The 20,624-nt window shown below is 37.5% G+C and overlaps 1 protein-coding gene across 1 annotated transcript in view; it reads right to left on the bottom strand.

Moving 5' to 3' along the window:
- The window catches only part of ERCC6 (ERCC excision repair 6, chromatin remodeling factor), a gene marked incomplete at both ends in the record, with an annotated part of 67,843 nt that overhangs the window by 13,608 nt on the left and 33,611 nt on the right, over positions 1-20,624 (bottom strand). Inside the window, 4 exons of the mRNA XM_084244413.1 lie at positions 2,761-2,937; positions 3,412-3,582; positions 11,682-11,817; positions 19,478-19,636. Coding sequence (XP_084100539.1) covers positions 2,761-2,937; positions 3,412-3,582; positions 11,682-11,817; positions 19,478-19,636 — 643 coding nt within the window. The remainder of the gene's footprint in view (positions 1-2,760; positions 2,938-3,411; positions 3,583-11,681; positions 11,818-19,477; positions 19,637-20,624) is intronic.

Below are 20,624 nucleotides of genomic sequence, written 5' to 3'. Positions count from 1 at the left end.
AGTAAATTACTATTTAATGGAATAAGAAAAATTCCAAAATTCAAATTTTAAAAAATTGGCTGTAAAATGAATTAACAATGATATCAATAATAATTAAGAGCTTGACCATAATACAGAAAAATTCATGATAAAAAAATTAACATGGCAAAAAAGGAAAACACGTTGCAAGACCATAAAAAAAACTCACTCAAGTATGAGATATGTATATGCATGTAAGTATGTGTTTATACTTATGTGTGTGCATAATATAAAAAATAGGTTTTACATGGCATAGCAGATAACAAAGATGTTCAACTAATCAGGAACTGAGTTACAGGTAACCCTGTAAAGCATTCAGACATTGATAAAAAATTACCTTTAAGAGATGGTCAGGTATATTTTATGGTTTGTAACGCAGAGATGATTAAATTTCTGAATTTAAAAACATTGAGGTCTCACCAAGGAAGCAAGCACATCATTTAAATTCTTCCTAAAAATATATAAGGAAACTATGCCCACATCCTCACCTCTACCCACATTTTTTCTGATCCAGAAAAATGAGCTGGTTGGTGATGCTGGAAAACCAGGGCTGGCCTGGTGAGTAGCCTTGCCACCCATCCAGAGAGTGTCTCTCCCTGCAGCCCCAACAATGCTCCTGGCCCAGTTCAGTGAACTCACAAGGGTCAGAGCCCAGAGAGGCTAACAACAGGTCTGGTTTTCAAAGCCAATTCTCCCCAGAGAAAGATCTTAAGTTCTAGAGTGGAATGTGAATGGGACAGCAGGGGAGAGTAAGAAACTCTATTTCAGCCTTGACATCAAGCCACATTCTCCCATCCAACTTTCTTAGGGAATCCTGTGCTTGAGGTAATAAAATTGACTCTATATTTAATTCCCATCTACCTCTCAAGTCTGTTTCTCTGTGAGTAAAAGCAACTGGGGATCCAACTCTATTTCTCTCTATCACTCCCAGCTCCCCAATATAGTGGAAAATGGATACCTAACTGAGCATGCCCATGTTTCCTTCCCATTCCTGACATGGTAAGGTGGTAATTACATCCTCATTCTGTCTTTTCCAGAGCTGAGTGACCTTAGGGAAGTAGCAAATAATGCAAGGAAAGTGCTGAGAGCCAATAACCTTGAGTTATCCAGGAGGTTCAACTACAACAAATGACTCCTCAGGTTCTTTTCAGTACTAAAAGCCCCTGCACAAGTTTAACACAGAGATCCAAGAAACACTCCACATTTTGGGTCAGTTAATGCTCTGTTCCCTCACTCTTCTAGGTCTCAGCAGAGTCATATTACCCCTAGCAAGCCTTTCTTACCCCTAGCAAGAGCTCTCCCACAAGCTCTGCTATTGGCTATCAACCCTGCTCATAAACCTGCAGTCATCTGTTTTTTTAATCACACTTCCCACTGGACTGGGAATACTATTCAAGGGAAGGTTCTGGTTGCCAGCTACCTCCCACCACATTGGCCCCAGCCTGACACAATATGTATGTGCCCATAGACCATCTTCTTGGGATTCAATAAGCCTGGCAAACATGGACTTAAACAAAAGAGAGCAAATAACAGCAATACCTCTATGCCAATGACCTTACACTATAAAAAATAAAAGATAAGCGCACAACTCCTGAAAAAAGGGCTTCAAGGAGAAAACTGACCATACTTATGTGGTCTGAAGGGATCTTCCCACCAATGACTGATTAATTGTAAAAAAAAAGTAGTAACTTTGAAGAGTTCAGAAATCTGGCAAATACCACCCTACACACATAATCACATACCTCGCCAATGAAAAGAATAAACCAACAGTACATGCTTCCAGGTGTCGAGCATTGAAAGACATGCCACTTCTGTGATATTCTTGCCCAATATGCATAAGCTGAATGCAATCACAACACTAAAACACAAACCCAAGTGGGGCAACACTCTACAAAATAACCAGGTTTGTAGTCTTCAAAAATGTCAAGGTCACGAATGTGTTATAATTAACTTTTTGTAAGGGCTCTCCTCCTCCACTAAATCCCTTTACATCTTTTGCATGTGTGAAAAATCATTTTGGAAATTTGCAAGAACGATTTTTAAAAAACTCCCTTATACTCTTCACCTAGATTCACCCAATGCTAGAGCTTTGCCAACACTTGTTTTATCTTTCCTTTCCTCTCTCAACTTCATATATGTACATAAATTTATACCATTGTTTTTCTGAGTTATCTAAGAACAAGTTGCAGACACAATTCCCCTTTCCTCCAAATTCTTCAGTGTGTTTTTCTTAAAAGAAGCAGGACATTCTCTTAGGTAATCTCAACATCACCATCAAAATCAGGAGGAAACGTAACACTGATATATTTCCTCTTCATCCACAGTCACCCAATGCAGCTGCGTCAATACCGCCATCTTAACCTACAATGGCCTTGCTCTTCTCAGTTATATTTTCCCAGAATCAGGTAATGGGAACCATATCTCACTGTCTTCCTTGAATGAGTCAATCCTTTCTGGTTTCCCCTTTCCTCAGCTTTTACACTAGTTTTAAGATGTCCTCTTCCAACTTACACTGAATTATGTGCTATCCAGAACTGACACATACTGGTTTCATAATTTCTGATTGTTCTTGAATATTTTACATGATTTTTAAAATATAGCCAGCAAAAATAATTCTGTGATTTTTATCAGAGACCAATTTATAAGCTTGGCCTTTTCCTTCCAAGTCATTATGAATGAGTTGGCTACAAAGTAGAGTATCTGGTAAAAACATTTTAAATATTAAAATGCCAAAAGTGTTACCTGTACTGGAGAAGCATTTGAATATCCCCCCATAGTAATGGGGACCGAGAACTGCTCCATAAACACAGGCAACGTGCCCAACTTTCCTGGGAAGATAAAGTCGAAGAGCGACCACAGCTCACGGAGGTTATTCTGCATCGGTGAGCCAGACAAGATGATGCGATGAGGGGTGCGGAACTATTTGAAAAGAAGATATCTTTTTTCAAATTTACATATTAACGGATGATTACCAACTCTACTCCAAAACACTCCCACATTATTTTGTTACTTAATGCATTTATGTATCATTTTAGTCTTCTAAAAGTGGATATTATATGCAATTTTAGTTCTTCATATCTATATATAGATTAAGAAAGATAGGGAAGAATTTTTCCTTATCATTCAAGCTAAATACTATGGATTAGAGTTGGATTTGGTTACTAATTGATTCCTACAAGAGACATTATATAACATGCACAATTAGAATCACAAAACAGCAACAAACACAATTAAGAGCAAGAACAAAGAATTTTCAGCATTAAATTAGGCAAAATGTGTATTTCAATGCAAAGAGGCAAGAAAACATTCAATATGGATGTCACTAGAATCAAAGCATTTACTCTCAAATACTATTATCCACCTGAAAATCCTCTTTGTTATAAGACACCATACCTGTTTGCAAGCAAGGGTGATGGCAGCATTGGGATTTCTAATTTTGTGTCCTTCATCCAAGATCACATAGTGCCAGTCATGCCTGCTCATGTCATCTTGCATCAGTCGAATGTAGGAGTAAGAAGTGATCAAAATTCCATGACAAAGAGCAATATCTCGAATTAATTTCTCCTAAAATGATGATAAAATGGTAAAGGACTTTTATATAAAAGGTTAAATGAGTATGACTCAAAGTGACAACTTTTCAATCACGATGCAATCTGAAGCACTTTATAAACATGCACACGAACATAACACATACAATTACATCTATTTTCAGCACTGAAGTTTATGTTTCATTAATCTGTAAGAACTAAACAATGACTAACATAGCCACTATTAAGGGAGGGAAAGGAGGCTCAAAATTAGAGCAGAAAAAGTTGTAACATGTGAACACTAATTTTATTTTTCCAAAACACTGTCTTGTCAATCCTTAAAACATCAAGGTAGAAAGAAAATAATTACTTTGAAACAAGCTAGAAAATGAGAGGAGAGCCAAGAAGGCAAAAAGACAAATCTAAAAGCTTTATAATGTAGATCATGAATTTCAGGAGGATAGATTAAAAAGCATATAAAAGCAATTTTTTTTTTAAATTCTGAGGAGAAATTAGAGTGTAGAGCAAAACATCCTATGATGTAAGACTGAAACACCGAGAAAAACATATACCTAGGCATGTATCTGCTAGATGTCTGAATTCCAAAACAGAGAATGTGTTGTAGCTTCTAGTCAGAACAAAACAGAAAAAGAAAGAAGTTCCTTCACTCTGCATGGAAGAGACATCTTTTCTGTAACACTCAAAATGTTAGACGAAAGGACAATCTTTCCATAATTCTAAAGGGAAAGTGGTGATAACTGCACTGATCCAAATTGGCAGTCATGCTTGACAAAAAGAAATAAATCCCACCTTCAGACAGATAAAAGACAGAATATAAACTAGCAAAAGAGGGGCATACTGCATTGAGCCAGTTTAGGGGTATAGTTACTAGGAGAATTTGGTTCCTCAGTAGAAAGTGTGCCTGGGATGCTGATGGCAGAAGAGTAGACAGGAGAGCTTCTGACCCCCAAATGCTCATCACAGATTTAGTTCCCACAGCAACTCTCTGAGAGAGGACAGATGTCCTATTGTAAACCCCCATTTTACGGAGGAGAAAACCAAGGCTTAGAGATAGTAATATACCAGGCCACACAGCTGGTAAGTGGTGGAGTCAGGATTTGAATATAGAAAGACAGCTAACTCTAAAGCTAGTATTAACTAAATATGGAATACTGCCTCAGATGTGACTATAAAATTAAAGGGAAACTTATATGTAATATACACAACAGTACTTAAGTTGTTAATAGGCAAATATTAAACCATTGTTTCAAATACTAATGAAACTATTAAGAAATGATCAAAAATAAAAAAAGAGATATATTTTTAAGCATTACTATAATTCTGATTTAGTTTAATATAACCTAGGGTGAGATGGGGGAAAATAAAAGTCCCATCCCATCAAAGGAGAGAATGGGGCAAAGGTGACAGACATTGCTTAATTCTTAGTCACAAGAGAGAAACAGATTGAAATACATTTGTAACAAATTAAAACACATTTAATGATAATTAGTTGCTATTTCAGCATAAATATTAAAAAAGAATAGATGGTAAACCTATGAGAACACTGTATAGGGGAAAGTACCCAAAAAAAATCAGGAAAATTGAAAATACAATAAACATAAAATAGGCTAGCTGGGTTCAGATGAAACATACAGGGGTCTCCACAATGACAGCAAGTAACTAGCAGCAAGATTTTTCACTGGATAAGTATAGTACCTCATGTTTAAAAGAGACCCAAATCTCATGTTTAAAAGTTGAAAAAAATGGAAGTTATCAAACATATACCGAGGAAATACAAACAAAAACAGGACAAGATTAGCAAAATAAATATCAGATTAAAAAAGAACCAAACAATTAAAAGAGGGGTGTTTAATGTTTTAAAGGAGACAACACAACAGGAAGATCCTGAACCTTAAGGAAAAGCACTGGAATGTCCCTAGAGCTGTGTTGACAAAGTGGCATATCCACAGCCTGCAGGGGACCTGACTAGAGCCTCTCAAAGTTTGCCAGATCGGAAGAGAGAAACCATGATTAGAGAAAACAAAACTAAAATTTGGCTACAAAGGATCTGGGTATTGCTGTTGGTTAGTGGGCTCTTTGTAACAGCTACCAGCAGAGCTTTAGATTACACCAAAAAATACTCATTCTTTAAGTTCTATTAAGAAAGACTGACATCAAGTGAAGTAGTCACTGCTACAAAAAAGGAAAATGAGCGTATTAATAAAACAAAAACAATGATTAATGAATCTTAAAAAAAAAAAAAAACCTGGAAGAATTGATAAAGTCAAAAACTAAAAACTCTTTGAATAGACCAAACAAAACTGATGAGTCTGCAAAGTCAGCCCAAAAACAAGCTCAGAGGAGTGGCAAAACCAACGCCAGGAGTGCAAGTGCCAACCACATGCAATCTAATGTCACAAAATCTAACATTTGATTGTTTAAAAAACAAAAAAATCACCAAAATACAATTACAGAAAATGAGACACAGTGTTTAAAACAATACTGAAGAACATGGTCTTCCCACCCAAAAGTCTTTCAGACCCAAGGGTTTTAGGAATGAATCCAGAGCCGATCCTATTTAATCTGTTCCAAAATCCAGAAAAAGACAGAAGGCATTCTCGATCTTGGTGCAGTAATTTATAAATAATATCGAGTAATATACTGACCTAGGAGGGCTTATTACAGGAATATAAAAATAGCCAGATATTAACAAACATAACGCAACAATTCATGTGTAATAATGGTACAAATTTTATAAAATTCAACATGGCCAAAAATATTCTTAATAAACAAGGATTAGACTATTTTTTCATTCTCTAAGAGTATAAAAGGGTAGAACAAGGGCCAAGAATTTGTAAAAGAGAATAAAGAGGGGGAATGTGTCTTTTCACATGCCGTAATATACTCATCACTTCAGAGTTAATAAACTGTTTTGAGAAGAGCAGTAATACCTGGTTCCTATTAAAAGTTTGACAGCTCAGAGCCAAGGTACTATTATGACTACTTCCATGTTCCTATTCACAATTCTTAACAGCAGCATAAGATATTGAAGGCCACATCCTGACTTTTTAACCTCATGATGAAAACAGCATATACGGCTCAGGGCTCACAGGCTTACAAATACAACACCAGGTTCTCTTAGGACTTGTTTCCCTCTTCTTCTCCCTGACTACACTGCTCTGCACCATCAGTAGCCCTGCCACAGCTGCTGGAGCCCAGTGCGGAAAGCAGGCCTGCTGTCCATAGACCCTCGGGTCCACTGTGAGCACTGCACCCCATCAGACCCATAACCTTGACTTCAGTAGTTCCTTCACATCTGTATTTTCCACCAACACTCCAGGCCGGCAGCTACGTCTATAGTATTTCCAACTCTACTCCCATTTTCTCCTCCAAGACAGCAGAGACTCCCAGAAGTTAAGAAGGAGGTAGGGGATGAGCCCAGAGTAAACTGAAAAACGGGGAACACTCCAAACCTGATTCTAGTGCAGGAACAGACCAATTTGTATGCACAGAGAAATGAAAACAACTACAACTGTTTCAGTCTTGAAATATAGAAGTTAAATTACCACTTACATTTATAAAACATTCTCGGGATAACAGCCAAAACCTGCAAACATAGGTCCACTTGCTCGTGGGCCCTAGAACTCCTAACTGCTAAATGCACAGACTTGCCATGGTCATTCCATGAACCTTCAACAAATGCCACTCCCAACTGGATTCTGGACATCACTTTACCTTATTTAAACAAATGAGATGCCAAGCCTCTCAAATATATACCAGTGGAACAAGGTTTAGTTCCTATACGTGTTTAAAGATCAAAATTTTATTTGGAAAATTCTGTAATGTCAACTGTTGAAATAGAGAATTTTTATCATAGTCATAAAAATACAGAAAATGATGAGTAAGAATTAAGAAAACATTTTTTTAAAAAGAGTGATTTTTTCCAATATCCCCACTGAAATTAAAAACTCTACTTAACAGCCCTGGGTAAAACCACATGTAAGACTATTTGTTTTCACCTGATTCAATCTCAAATTCTGTAACTGCCTAGACTGGAGTTTCAATAATGGTGAATTGTTGAATATTATGGACGTCTCTATCCAAACACTTAAGACAAATCATCTCGGGCGGTTTCAAATTAAAAGCTTGTAAAATATGTAACCTCTCCTAGTTTTTGCAATTAATAGGGTACATCTGCAATTAGCCTGACTCACTGAATGCAGTGCTGTTGTCATTAAAAGATGTCTGTGAAAGTGCTGCTGTTATTATGGAGGCTCAAGAGACCAATCCCTCCTAGAGGGCAAACAGTGGACTGGTAGAAAACAACAGCCATAAATCACACTGTCAGGCAGCGGGGAGAGCGGAGTGGAGCACAGGCACATGAAGGCCATTCACGGTAAACACAGCACGGCAGCTTCCCAGGCAGGATTTACTGCACCTGTAATTAATTAAAATTTCCTTCAAGCTAAATCTTTAATAAACAAGGATTTGTGCTGACAATGAAGAAAAAAGGGCTCCAGCAACATAATTTTACAATATACTTCACTGAACAAGCACAGCATCTATCATTTCCTGTATCAGGTGTATACACCGTCTCCAAGTTAATAGGAATTACATCACATTACGTTATAATTCGTGTACTTGGAATGGGTCTGAAATATTTAGGATGCTTGAGGGACATCATGGCCCTTTTCTACTTTGTTATGTTTTTAATGGACTCCCTTCCACCTTTTGAAAACAGCCAAGTGTTTTTGCTCTGCTTTAGAAGATGGGTCTTTTAAAAGAAAATGGATGGTAGTTTCACCAGATAACCATGATTTTGTGTGATTTGCTCTTTAATCACATCTTGCATTTTCCCAGAAAATGATTTAACAAAATTTTTTAACATTCTGTTTCATTATTTTCATTTGGGACCAAATGTATTTAGATATGAAGGAAAATAAGGTGTAGACAAGAATGACCATAAACAATTTTGATTAAGGAGGTGTTAACCGTCTACCTGGGGTATGTTTACAAGTTTCCACTATCCAAAAAAGTAGGTGGTTTCTACTTGGTAAGATTTGGTAGGTTATATTCTAGGCCTGCAAGTGCTCAAAATTTAATGGTAATATTGTTCCCAGACCTAAAAAAATAACCTACTAAAGCATACAAATAGGAAGATTCTATTTTTGGATAGCAGAGGAGACCTGTAAATTAAGTCAATCAGAAATGTCAGAGTATCTTTTCTTAACTATTGAGATGAAGACATCTATAATATTATTTATTTCTAATAGTAAGAATTATTTGAGTAAATGTTATATGCTGGGGACCATAGTAAGCTCCTCGCACACACATACTAACCCAACATATCCTCACCAATTTATCCCAAACTTCCCATTTCACAGGAGACAGAGCTAGGCTCAGAGAAGTGAGTTACAAAACAGCAGAGCCAAGATTCAAGTGATGATCTGGTAATTACAAAATCTATACTCTTAAACTGTAGGCCATTGTTGTTTTTCCTACTTTATGCCTCTAAATGCCACAAATTAATGAAAATGAGATAAAACTCTTTCAGTGATCTCAAACGTTCCACAGGCTTACTATATCCTACATAGCAGAAAAAGGTAGGCAAGATATAAAATGACAACTATTTCAGAATAAAAACAAGAAATTTCTCATTATACATCTTGTAACAAATTGAAAAAAGGGTCCTTAATAATTAAATAAACTTTACAACACAGTTCTAAAAATGCCCACAACCCACTGTGAGTTATGGCATAAGTATCACAAAACTGCCTTCCTTTATAGTCTATTCATATACTTTTTTTTCTTAAAGGAACAATTTTTCAAGGTCAGTTAAAAACACTCTGTTTTTTAGAGCCTTAATAGCATCAAATACTGGAGTGTCGTTTATAGTTATCCAACAAATAAACATTAATCAAGCCACAAAACAAGTTTCTAAGCTAGAAAAAGCAAGAGCAAGATTTGAAAGATGCAGAAGGACATCTTTGTGATCTCTTGCATAACAGTTTACATCTTTAGAGATATGAGTAGTTTATAATGGAAAAGGAACAGTAAAAAGAGATAAGAATCAGAGTAAAAACACAAATCTACTGCTTTTCCTCAAAAGTGAAGAAACTTCAAGTTGAAGTCCTTGGTAAACTGTAAAGCACTGTAGAAATAATGACCAATCATATGTATACATGTCTATGTATGCCAAAACCACCTCAGAAGGTGGAATCATTGTAAATAAAAGCGAAATACCTACCTTTTAAGGTTCTATCTGCCAAACAAGTTAAAGAAGCAAGTCTCACCAACAGAAACACTGACTGTGTCAATTCTGTTTACGTTAATGAGTGAATGTATTTCATTTATGCAAAGCTAGTCCCACAGATTATAACAGAGGGGGCAGAGGTAAACCATGATCCAGGTGAAGGTTTAGTAGGTTACATTTTAGGCCTGGAAATGCTCAAAATTTAATGGTAATATTGTCCCCAGACCTAAAAAATAATCTACTAACTCATACAAACAGGAAGATTCTATTTTTGGATAGCAGAGGAGACCTGTAAATTAATACAGACACCTTACTAGCCCAAAAGAAAATAAAAAGATAAAGAACAACATATGTTAGTGAATCCTGCAACTGGATTTTACATATAAAACATTAAGAGATGTTAACAGAAAATGGAAGTGAAAAAAGAAAACCCATGTGTTACAAGGGTAATGACAGTATAGATAAAATAATTTAGTTTGACTAGAAAAACTGCTATTTTCTTGCTGCTAAAATCACTGTTCTTATCAAACATTTACTACACTGTTTTAACTCAGTTTATTTCCCACTTAATTACTTAAATACAGGGCAAAGTTGGTTTTAATAAGAACTAGTATAAAAGCAACATTCCATCTAACCAAACGTGAGCTATCAAATTACAAATACCTCTGATTCACTTCTGTCAAAAGATCTGCTCACTCATGATCATGAACAAAACAGGAATTTGGAGGAAGAATAACACAGACACTGGAGTTTAGTGGCTTGTGCGTGAAGCTCAGGGACGCCAACATTCAGCAGCTTTCGGCTGGCACTGCTTTCACAAGTGTACATGAGCCCTCACTCAACAGCTACTTCTTGTCAATAACCTGCAAACCCACAGTGAAAATGTGTCCTTATTATTCAGTCAGCAAATACTCATGGCACTTGGGACACAAATTGAGTAAGACAAAGTCCCTACTCGAGCTTACAGTCTAGAATGTGAAACAGAGATGAGAATAAAAAAGTACAACACGATCTACAGATGCTATCCATAGGAATACAGATAAATCTCCTTTTTGGTAACATGGCTAAAACTGTAAGTGGGGAAATAAACTTTCAAAATACAGTGATTATAGTTATATGATGATCAAAAATTCATAGAACAAAAAGGAACTTGAGTAAAAAGCACCAATACAAATTGTAAAATTCTCAAAATGACAGGTTCTTTTGTTCATTACAAATATGTTTTAAGGGCCTCCCTGGTGGCACAAGGGGTTAAGCACCACACTATGAAGCAATCCAAAGCCTCTGTAGCACGAGTTCGATCCGCGGCCGGCCAGAGAGCAACCCACATGGCGCAGCAGACCTCTCCTGCCTCACCTGCTGCTCCCCTCAACAGTGTATTTCAGTCAATCTGCCTGTTCTGCTCCCAACTCTATCTCTGGTGAATCCTCTTACCCACCACACCTCTGACCTGTACCCCAGTTCTTGTACGCATAAATAAATAAATCTTTCAAAAAAAGTTTTAAAAGCATTATTAACAGATGCATTTAAAATTAAGAGTTATTATACTATAATTTGTCCCCACTTTTCTAAAACTGTTTAAAGTCATTAATTTCTCAGACTCAGCCAGTTAAGTGTTGTATAAGCCCCTGATTTGCAGATCCACTCATGCTCCCAGGTTTGCGGAGTCTGGCTGCGTCCAGCTGCGTACTACTGGCCAACAAACATGTCCTGACACCACGAGCGGCTGTCAGGATGACAAAACCTATATTCATAATTGTTTTGAAAATACAGGGCTTAAATTAAATGAGTAACTGGTTTAAATGCATGAAAAGAAACACAAGAACATACACTTCAGAAACATGTGGCTCCAAGAAAAAATGAAATGAAAAATGTAATGTTACCTTTTTATGGGTGTAGGAGCCGGTTTCATGTAGAATTGCCACTCTGAACGGAGGCCACCATGTGTGAAACTCCTTCACCCACTGATGCATCACTGTCGTTGGACACACAATTACAGTTGGACCCAAGCCCTCGAACCTGTACCCAAAACATGCAAAAAGAAAACACAACCATGAATGACAGCATGTGGATGTTTAACTACTAAAACCAAACCAAACCAGAAAACTAGAGTGAAAACTTAAGTTCAAAAAGGAAAATTCTAGGGCCTCCCCGGTGGCGCAGCGGTTGAGCGCTGGGTTGCGAAGCTGCCCCGCAGCCTCTGCAGCGCCGGTTCGATCCCGGCTGCTCCCCGGCCACTGGAGGAGGGTCCCACATGGCGCGCAGACCTCTCCTGCCGCCCGCTGCTCCCCTCAGCAGTGTACTTCGGTCCTTCTGCCTGCTCTGCTCCCCGCTCTGGCTCTGGTGAATTCTCTCACCCTCCTGCGCTTCTGACTGTACCCAGTGCTTGTATAAATAAATAAATAAATGTTTAAAAAAAAAAAAAAGGAAAATTCTAGCTCTAGAAACTATTGCTATTTTCTTTAAAGACAAAGCTTTTGTGGTAAAACCCAGTAAGTGAACTCTCTACCTTTTCATTCATCCATTAGTGTCTGCAGGTATTAAGAGAAAGCACCAAGTAATACATTAAAAGATGACATCTATAATAAAGCAAATCAAACTAATGACATAATATACTTTTCTCTCCTCTTCTACTCCAGACTGTTGAAAGTAGGACAGTGTCCTTTTTCTCCTTCGCTTTTTAAACTTTTATTTACTTTATATTTTTATGGTTATCTTTGGAAAAGGAATTTCCCCTCTCCTTAATCTCAGAGTATTCATGGTATTTAATTGGTGTAAATGTTCAGTATTTGTTTTCATCATTCTGCTGATTTACTGCACATAATTGTCCTCAAACTCCCACCAGTTTATTTTTCCTTATGGCTGAATAGTATTCCACAGTGTGCATACAGACCACATCAGTACACAGTGCTGTGACCTGAACTGAACTGAGAGTATCTTTGTTTGACGCTTTATAGTCTACCAAGAGTTTGCACCCACAGAATGTTAGTCTAGGAAGCAAGCAGGATGGAAAGGAATGCTGGCATGCTTATGGAGACATGGTTACCGTGCGATGGAGCAATACCTAAAAATCAACTTCTGACTGCTGTAGCCTGCTCTTTCAGTGCATCATGTTGATCACTTCTCTGAGTGGTAAAAAGCAAGTGGAGAAGTTCACAGTAATGGTTTTCATTGGAATGTCCATGTCATCAGAGTGTAAGTAAGCTGCGCTGTTGTTGTGGAATGCACCTGAGTAGTACATAGCAAGAGCCTTAACAATAGACACATGTAGACCCTGCAATCCCAATGCATTCAGCACTGGATATACGTTGTAGTATTAAATAAGCTAGGTGCTACCTAGCCGTCAATAAGCTCCTAATGGTTAGGAGCACTGCCTGGGTCTGAATCCCAGCCCTGCATATACTCACTGTGTGATGTTAGGTACATCATTTACCCCTCTGAACCTGTTTCTCATCTTAAAATGGAAATAATAAAACTGGTCATACAGGGCTATTAAAGATTAAATTAGCTAATATCTGGAAAGTGCTTAGGCCAATATAGTATGTTAAACGAAGATAGAATATCATATAACAATTAACATCATGGTTGACGAATATCTAAAATGCTGGAAAAATGCTCCAGTCTTAAAAAGGTAGGCAGCAGACTGGGGGCAGCCACTGTCTCAACTTCCATTTCTCTTTTTTCTCCTTCCTAATAGAACCACACATATGAGCAGGTATTTCCTCTCCCTTCCCACAGACACAGGACTCTGACCACTGCCTGCTAGAGTAAAGTGGGGAGAAGCAGACATCCTGGCTCAGCTACTGCCTGTCAGCACACGGCATCCCCCTAGTGACGACCACTGGTCCACTGAGGGGCCTGGTAAGACTGGCTCACCTGGTGTATGGAAGCTTAGTCTATGTTGGGGAGGTCTTTCTCTGCTGGTCCCTCCTACTGTATGTGAACAAGGAAGTAACCCAATGGCTGCAGGGATTTGGGCTACAGTGTCAGGAGATCTAATGACCATAAGGGGAACTGGTCTTAGGAGAAAATTAAAGTGCCTGGGTCCCTGGTGATATCACTGAGCTTCTGATCATGTTGTTTCTACAGCCCACCCTCTCTAGGTTTCCAGGTGTCTCACCTATTTTGTGTACATTTGACACAATCTGAAGACAGATTTTATTTACCTGTAGTCAATATATCCTGATAGATCGTACCCCAAGGTTCCAACTGAATCAGCACCATTCTGCCCTCCTCTCCTGTGATAGTGGAACAAGTGTTTCTTTTCTTGCCTGAGACCAATTTCTTTACCTATGCTGTAAGCCAGCCCCCTTTACTGTAGCTAGCTGCTTTATCTTCAGTCTCACTAGGAGCTAAAGGCTAGTCAGTGCCTAAAGGAAAATTAAGCAAAAGGCTAACTGTGGAAATCTCTTCAACAGTGCACTCACTCTTAGCTCATGCTACAAGAGGCCAAGACTGACTGAGGGCCCCGGAGGCCCACCTGGCCTGCCTCTCACTCATTCTGGAGCAGAGCTACCAGTACCTTTTCAGTGGCTGTTTCCCCCTCCCCTAATCTTTCCTCTCCAACAAGGATGTTGACTGAAGCTAGATGCACACATCCCCAGCACACATTATCCCATGTTATCTCATTAACTATCAAATTTCAATTACTCTATGTTGATGATGCCAAATCTAGGTCTTCAGTTCAGATCTCTTTCCTGAGCACAAAAGTACCAAACTAGTGTCTAACTACTGCTGAAATTCCCACTTAGATGTCCCCAAGGCACAACATGTCATCTCCCTATACTTGCCCTCCTTCCATGTTTCCTAATCCAACAGAAAAAAACTGTTACCTATTCTCCACCTGCCCAAACTGCAAATCCAGGCCTCACCCTCGGCCTGCCCAGGCTGTTCTCCATTGTATTCAGTCTATAGTGACTTCACATATCTACAGTCTATTGATAGAACCCTCTCAAAGTCACCCTGTCTCTCCACCTGCACTGCTGATACTCTAGTTCTAGTCACTACCATCTCTTACTTGGGTTATTGTACTTTCTAGCTTGATCATCTCAAAAAATCAAAATCTGAATATCTCATCTTTTTGCGTTAAGTCCTTTTAATGTTTGCCGAGTGTTCTAACACCTTAACCTGGTCTATGAGATGCAAGGATCTGATAATCTGCTCACCTCTTCAGCCTCACCTCTCACCCCCACCCCTGCCATGTTTGCCCCATGGTTTAGCACTCCACCTGCCTGCACAGTCTTCAGTTCCTCTAAGTACATATTCCTGTGACCTCTCTACCTTCACCTGTCTCATCCTACCCTCTTATCCTAACTACTGGCTATGTGTGGATCAGTCCTCAGCTCCTCTATTGAGCTTTCCCTGTCTCTTCCTCTTCAGATGGGGATCAAGTACCTCTCCTTGGTGCATCCACACTAGTTAGGATCCCACACTAATCCTGCAATAATACACATGTCACCCTTATTGTAACTGTATGATAGTTCCTTCCTAAGCTCCTTGAGTGCACAGGAACAGCTTTTTCTTCAAATGATTTCAATACCTAGGCCACAGGAGATAATGAACACTGGCTCTATTTTTATTTGTTTTTGTTTTGTTTTTAAAGATTTATTTATCTATGCATACAAGAACTGGGGTACAGGCCAGAGGTGTGGAGGGGAGGGAAGAAGATTCACCAGAGACAGAGTGAGGAACAGAACAGGCAGCCTGACTGAAATACACTGCTGAGGGGAGCAGCGGGCAAGATAGGAGAGGTCTGCTGCGCTATGTGGGTTGCTCCCTGGCCAGCGGGGATCAAATTCATGCTGTGATATCTTCATAGGTTGCATCTTAACCCCTTGCGCCACCAGGGAAGCCCAACACTGGCTCTATTAAAAGAAGACTTTTTTAAAGGTTGGAAGAAAATTATATTGAAATGTTAAAAGAGGTTCTGAGTTGGGAGGTCATGGGTGGCTTTTTATTTTTCTTGCTACAGCTCAATAAATGTTTCCCAAACTTAAAAAAAGTTTTTATAAATTACAATAAATCACAGGTCTTGAATTATTTAAAATAATCTTCTGCACAACTAAAAACTAGTTTGCAATTCTACCAGAAAAACATAAGTTGATGAAGCTTACTCTTACACTCCAATGCCATAAACTTCCACTCCTAAATCCTCTCATCCTCCAGCAGTAGCCAACATCTCTGTCCCTCTGCTACATAGAAAGTATGTAGAAAGCGTCTCTCTGACTATAAGAAGCGAAGGCTGCCACAGCCTCCGACACGTCTGCAGAATTCCTCACTAAGAGCTGGTCCCTTGCAAGCACTACCCCAAACTCCCTAGGGAGAGTGACTCTGCCCTGGCCCCTTCCATGACAATATTCCTCTCTAAAAGGATTAAATGCACCAGCTTCTTTATGTCCTCCAGCGGGAATAAACGTTATCAATATGCACTTAGCAGGGATTAGAAAATAACCAATCAAAAGCTCTCTAAAACATCTAAAACCAAACTCACTTTCAAATAAACAAAAATTATACATATGCTTTTTTTGGGTTATAATATAACATGCTTTCTGCAAACTGCTACATTGATAACTCATATTTTGTGACCTAAGACCATTAGTTTTTCTGGTTGAATACCTGCCTGACATTATTACGTCCCAAATTTCTGCCACTCTCCACCTATTAGAAGACTATGGAAGTTTCCATGTTAATGAAATCTAGGAACAGATCTGGACTGTTCCTAAACAACAGCAGGGGCAGTCACACCCAGTGAAGATCACAGCAACCAAATCACCCTTTTACAAGCCTCAATCCTGGTGAGATGAGCATACAAATGGGTAAATGTACTACTGATTAGCATTAATCACCAGGCTGGCTACAGTTCCTTTCATCTTTGATTATCATTGATTACTTAATGAATTTAGGACAAATCAATAATTCCAAGGTCAAATATATCAATCTGCAGCATGAAAATCTAGTCACAGCCAAGAATTTACTAGGATGTACAAAATATCTACCTTTGAAAGATTATAAGCTTTTCCAAGCCATTTACTTGTAACTAGGAATTTACTAAAAGATATCCAGGGTATTAAATAATTTAAGTTTAAGGCAAATAATTTATTTCCTCTCAATCACAAAATTGAGGGGTCTTATCACTATTTGGTTGGGAAAGAGAAAGTAGGGTATATATTGTGAACTGGTGTAGATTTTTGTTAATCTCAGATAATAGACTTCTTCCTCTCTGTAACACAAATGTACATACAAAACACATTTAAAAAAATAAAAACAAAAAAAAATTCTATTATGAAGTTTCTTCATGGCATACCAGACACTTGCACCATTTCAAAGTTCATAGACCTTGAAACTGCAACACTAAGACCATCTTGAATTAAGGCTGAAAAAAATTTAGTTTGCAAAAGTTCAGAGGAAATGAACAATAGCCAATGAAGCAATGCCAGCTCAAACAACTTCATTTTCCTTCATGAGCTCTTTTTCTTTAGGACATAAACATAAAGGAGAACCCCAACTTCATTTAATTTTAGAGGAGGACATGTTATAAAATTGTTACCAAAATGTTACACAATTTGCTGTGGCACAAGGAACTGGAGGGGGCCAAGTTCCTTAGGATAGCCCTTATTCAGAGTCCAGTTGTTTTGTTGACAAATAACCGCATTCTGGAAAGCCATTTCTACAAATACTATTTTAATAAAGACAATCTGGGCTATAGTCCAACATGCCACACTATTTCATTATGGAAAAAAGGATATGAGCATTGATAGCTAATTGATTACAGCTGCTGCTCATTATTAGCCCTGCCTTCACTCTGAGCAGGATTGTCACCACTCGAGAGAGCATGTTTTAATTTTTAGATCAAAACTACACTGCAGGGAGGATTTTCGGTTTCCTAGGCTCAGAGTATTAGACTCCACACAAGTTTCATGATAATAGGAAGGGAAGTGGAAGAAAAGAGATGGGAAATAAGAAAATCCCAGAAATCATTTAAGGAAAGAAAGACAGTACTAGAAACCATCTGGGGCAACTTGGAGTATTCTAGTTATCTTTAAAAAAAATAATAATAACCAACCCAAGTAGAACTGTAGAGACCAAGCCAACCAAAAAAGCCTATTTAGAACACAGAAAGCATTTTTTAAAATTTTAAACTAATGGCACTAAATGCCCATTTTTAACTTTGACTTTTCCCTTTGTTTCTAGCAAAACATAATGAAACCCTAATATATGAAGAAAATCTTTTGTGTTGATATAACGTCCTTGGAATAATAACAAACCATCTGGTATTAAAAAAACATACAAATGTTTTTCCCCTTTTAAGTCTATATAGATATTTCTAAAATACTCTAAAACTTCAAATTCTTCTCCCGAGAAGTGCTGATCTGCTAAAATGAAGAGTAAGAAATAAAAACAAAGCCAAACTCTGAAGATTTAAATGTTCTTTACTCAATAGTTTATTACTGGTATTTGGCTCTCTACTAAATGTTTCCCTGCCAATGAGCCAGTTAAGGATAGTAACTTTCTACAGTTGCTGACTTCAGGCCCACTGAGAATATTTTAAAGGTATCTTCAAATTGTATCTACTGAGTACCTGATTTTTCTATGAGATAACCACCTGGTACACACCTTGCTGTTAGTCATCAGATCAACTTATTGGCCAAAGAAGTCTTGGATTATATAGGTTCAAAATTAAATATCCCACAAAAGAATTGTGGGTGCCTTGGTGGTGGGTGTGGTGTGGTGACATGCATCTGAGGAGGTGTGATCCTATGCTTCTGAATCACAGTGTTGTAAATCATTTTTACCTCAATAAAAATAAATAAATAAATAACCCACCTAATTCACCTACCATTATTTTTTTTATGGATACTGATTTACATAAAGCCAATCCACAGCTTAAATATGGAAATGCTCACTGTACTTTAATTCAAGATATTCCAGTCCTATCATACTGAACTAACAAAGTTTAAACGCTATTTCTTCCTGAACAGTTTTAATAGTTTAAATTCCTAACAAGAATAAAGATTAGAATCTAAACACAGTTTTCTTTCATTTTAGACATCCTTTTTTGGCTCTGACCTTAGAATTTACATAAAATTCTTAAAGATTGGGAGAGGGGATAGAAAGGATAGTAAGCAGACAAGAAACTTCATTAAAAAAAAAAAAGTGCTATCGTCCACATTGATTATAAAAGAAGTTCAGGAGAATGGCTTCACCAGAGTTCCAACTTTCTCCATGAATAGACTTAGTACTTACTGTAATGCTCACCTGGTCTCCTGCCAGAACAAATATTTTAATGTAAAATTTAATAAATGGAACTAAAGGTATTATGTCTAATTTAAAATTCCATATTGTGTAAACTATTGATATTAACATAATTGAGTTTGTAAACAATCCATTTGTAGATGCTAACCTTAGACACTGTATTGACCCAAAACATCTAGTGGGGCTCATCTGCAAAATGAAGCATCAATGCCTGGAATTCATTAAAAGTGTTACATGTTTAATTTCTCCTGCCCTACAGCTCCATTGTCTCGTAAAAATTTTCCTTTGATGTCCCCCACTAAAAGAATTAAAGGAATATTGTAATTGAAATGTCATCAATAATTCACAAGACCCTCCTCCACAGCAATACATCTGATGAAATATTAATTGAGCTCCACAGACTGACAGTCTGCAGAGGAGCACTTGCCTGTAATTTGAACCACGAGTCCTGATCTTGCTGTAGCTCAGACCTGCCAAGAAGGCAATTATCTGGATGGTCTTGCCCAATCCCATTTCGTCTCCCAGAATTCCTCCTGCCTGCTGGCAGTGCAATTCCCACAGCCACCTAACACCTGTCTGCTGGTACCTACAACAACAAACACCAACAAGGAAAAGAAAATGGCAAATGGTGGGTAATACAGATCATAACAGAAAGTACTCATGAATTAATCATTTGGCTAGATTCTAGTACCAGTCAGAGAAACATGCCGGATGTGTGTTTTACATGAGTATTATATTTATAAGGTCATACATTTTTGATCACCTAGGCATAAAATCACAAATTTTTCTTTACAGAATGTTAACACATTTCTAATTAAATTGATAGATGGGATAATTAGAGACTATTTCATTTCTTTTTCAACATTAGAAATAGCCTGGTAAATAAGCATAAACTTACTGTCTTTTCAGTATCTTTCTGGGGAAAAAATTCTCAAATATTTTTAGTTATATAAAATTCCAATAATTTTTCAATGAAAAGAAAGCATGAACATTTCCTTTTTAATATGAGCAACGTCAAAAAAAGGGAAAACATCACAATTTACAGCATATACTGCTGAAAGTCACTTGGTAATCATATTACTTTTATAGGAAAAATTAAATTATATTTTAAGGCCATAAACAGTCTGAATAATGTGGCTGCTTACAAGATTAGTACATAACAGATGATTCTGTCATATTACTAGCAGATGCAAAAAAAGAACAGTTTAAAGACTCAACAATACAAAAGGTCTATTTAATATTTTAAAGCAGAACTCGATTCAGGGACTTTACCATAGATACAAAAAGACCAGGGCCACTAAAATTTTAGATTGGGAGTACAGGTCAAAGACAAATATATATTTTCCCTCTTTAAAAATAAAGAATAGCATGTTTAATCTATATCCCAAAAGTAAAGTTTTTTTAATAAGTAATAATTAATGCAAAAAGCATTTTGAGAGTGAAAGATTTAAACATCATGGAAGGATAGGAAGATTATGTGTCAGGTAAAAAGATCTAAAGCAAATAACAATGTTTAAGTTAAGAGACAAGGAGAGCTAAAGAATTTTTTTTTTTTCCCAAAGAAAATACCAAGG

The sequence above is a fragment of the Talpa europaea genome, assembly GCF_964194135.1.
Source record: "Talpa europaea genome assembly, chromosome: 10".
In the NCBI taxonomy this organism is placed as follows: Eukaryota; Metazoa; Chordata; class Mammalia; order Eulipotyphla; family Talpidae; genus Talpa; species Talpa europaea.
The sequence above is the reverse complement of the archived record's forward strand: the minus strand, read 5'-3'. Positions and strand labels throughout refer to the sequence as shown.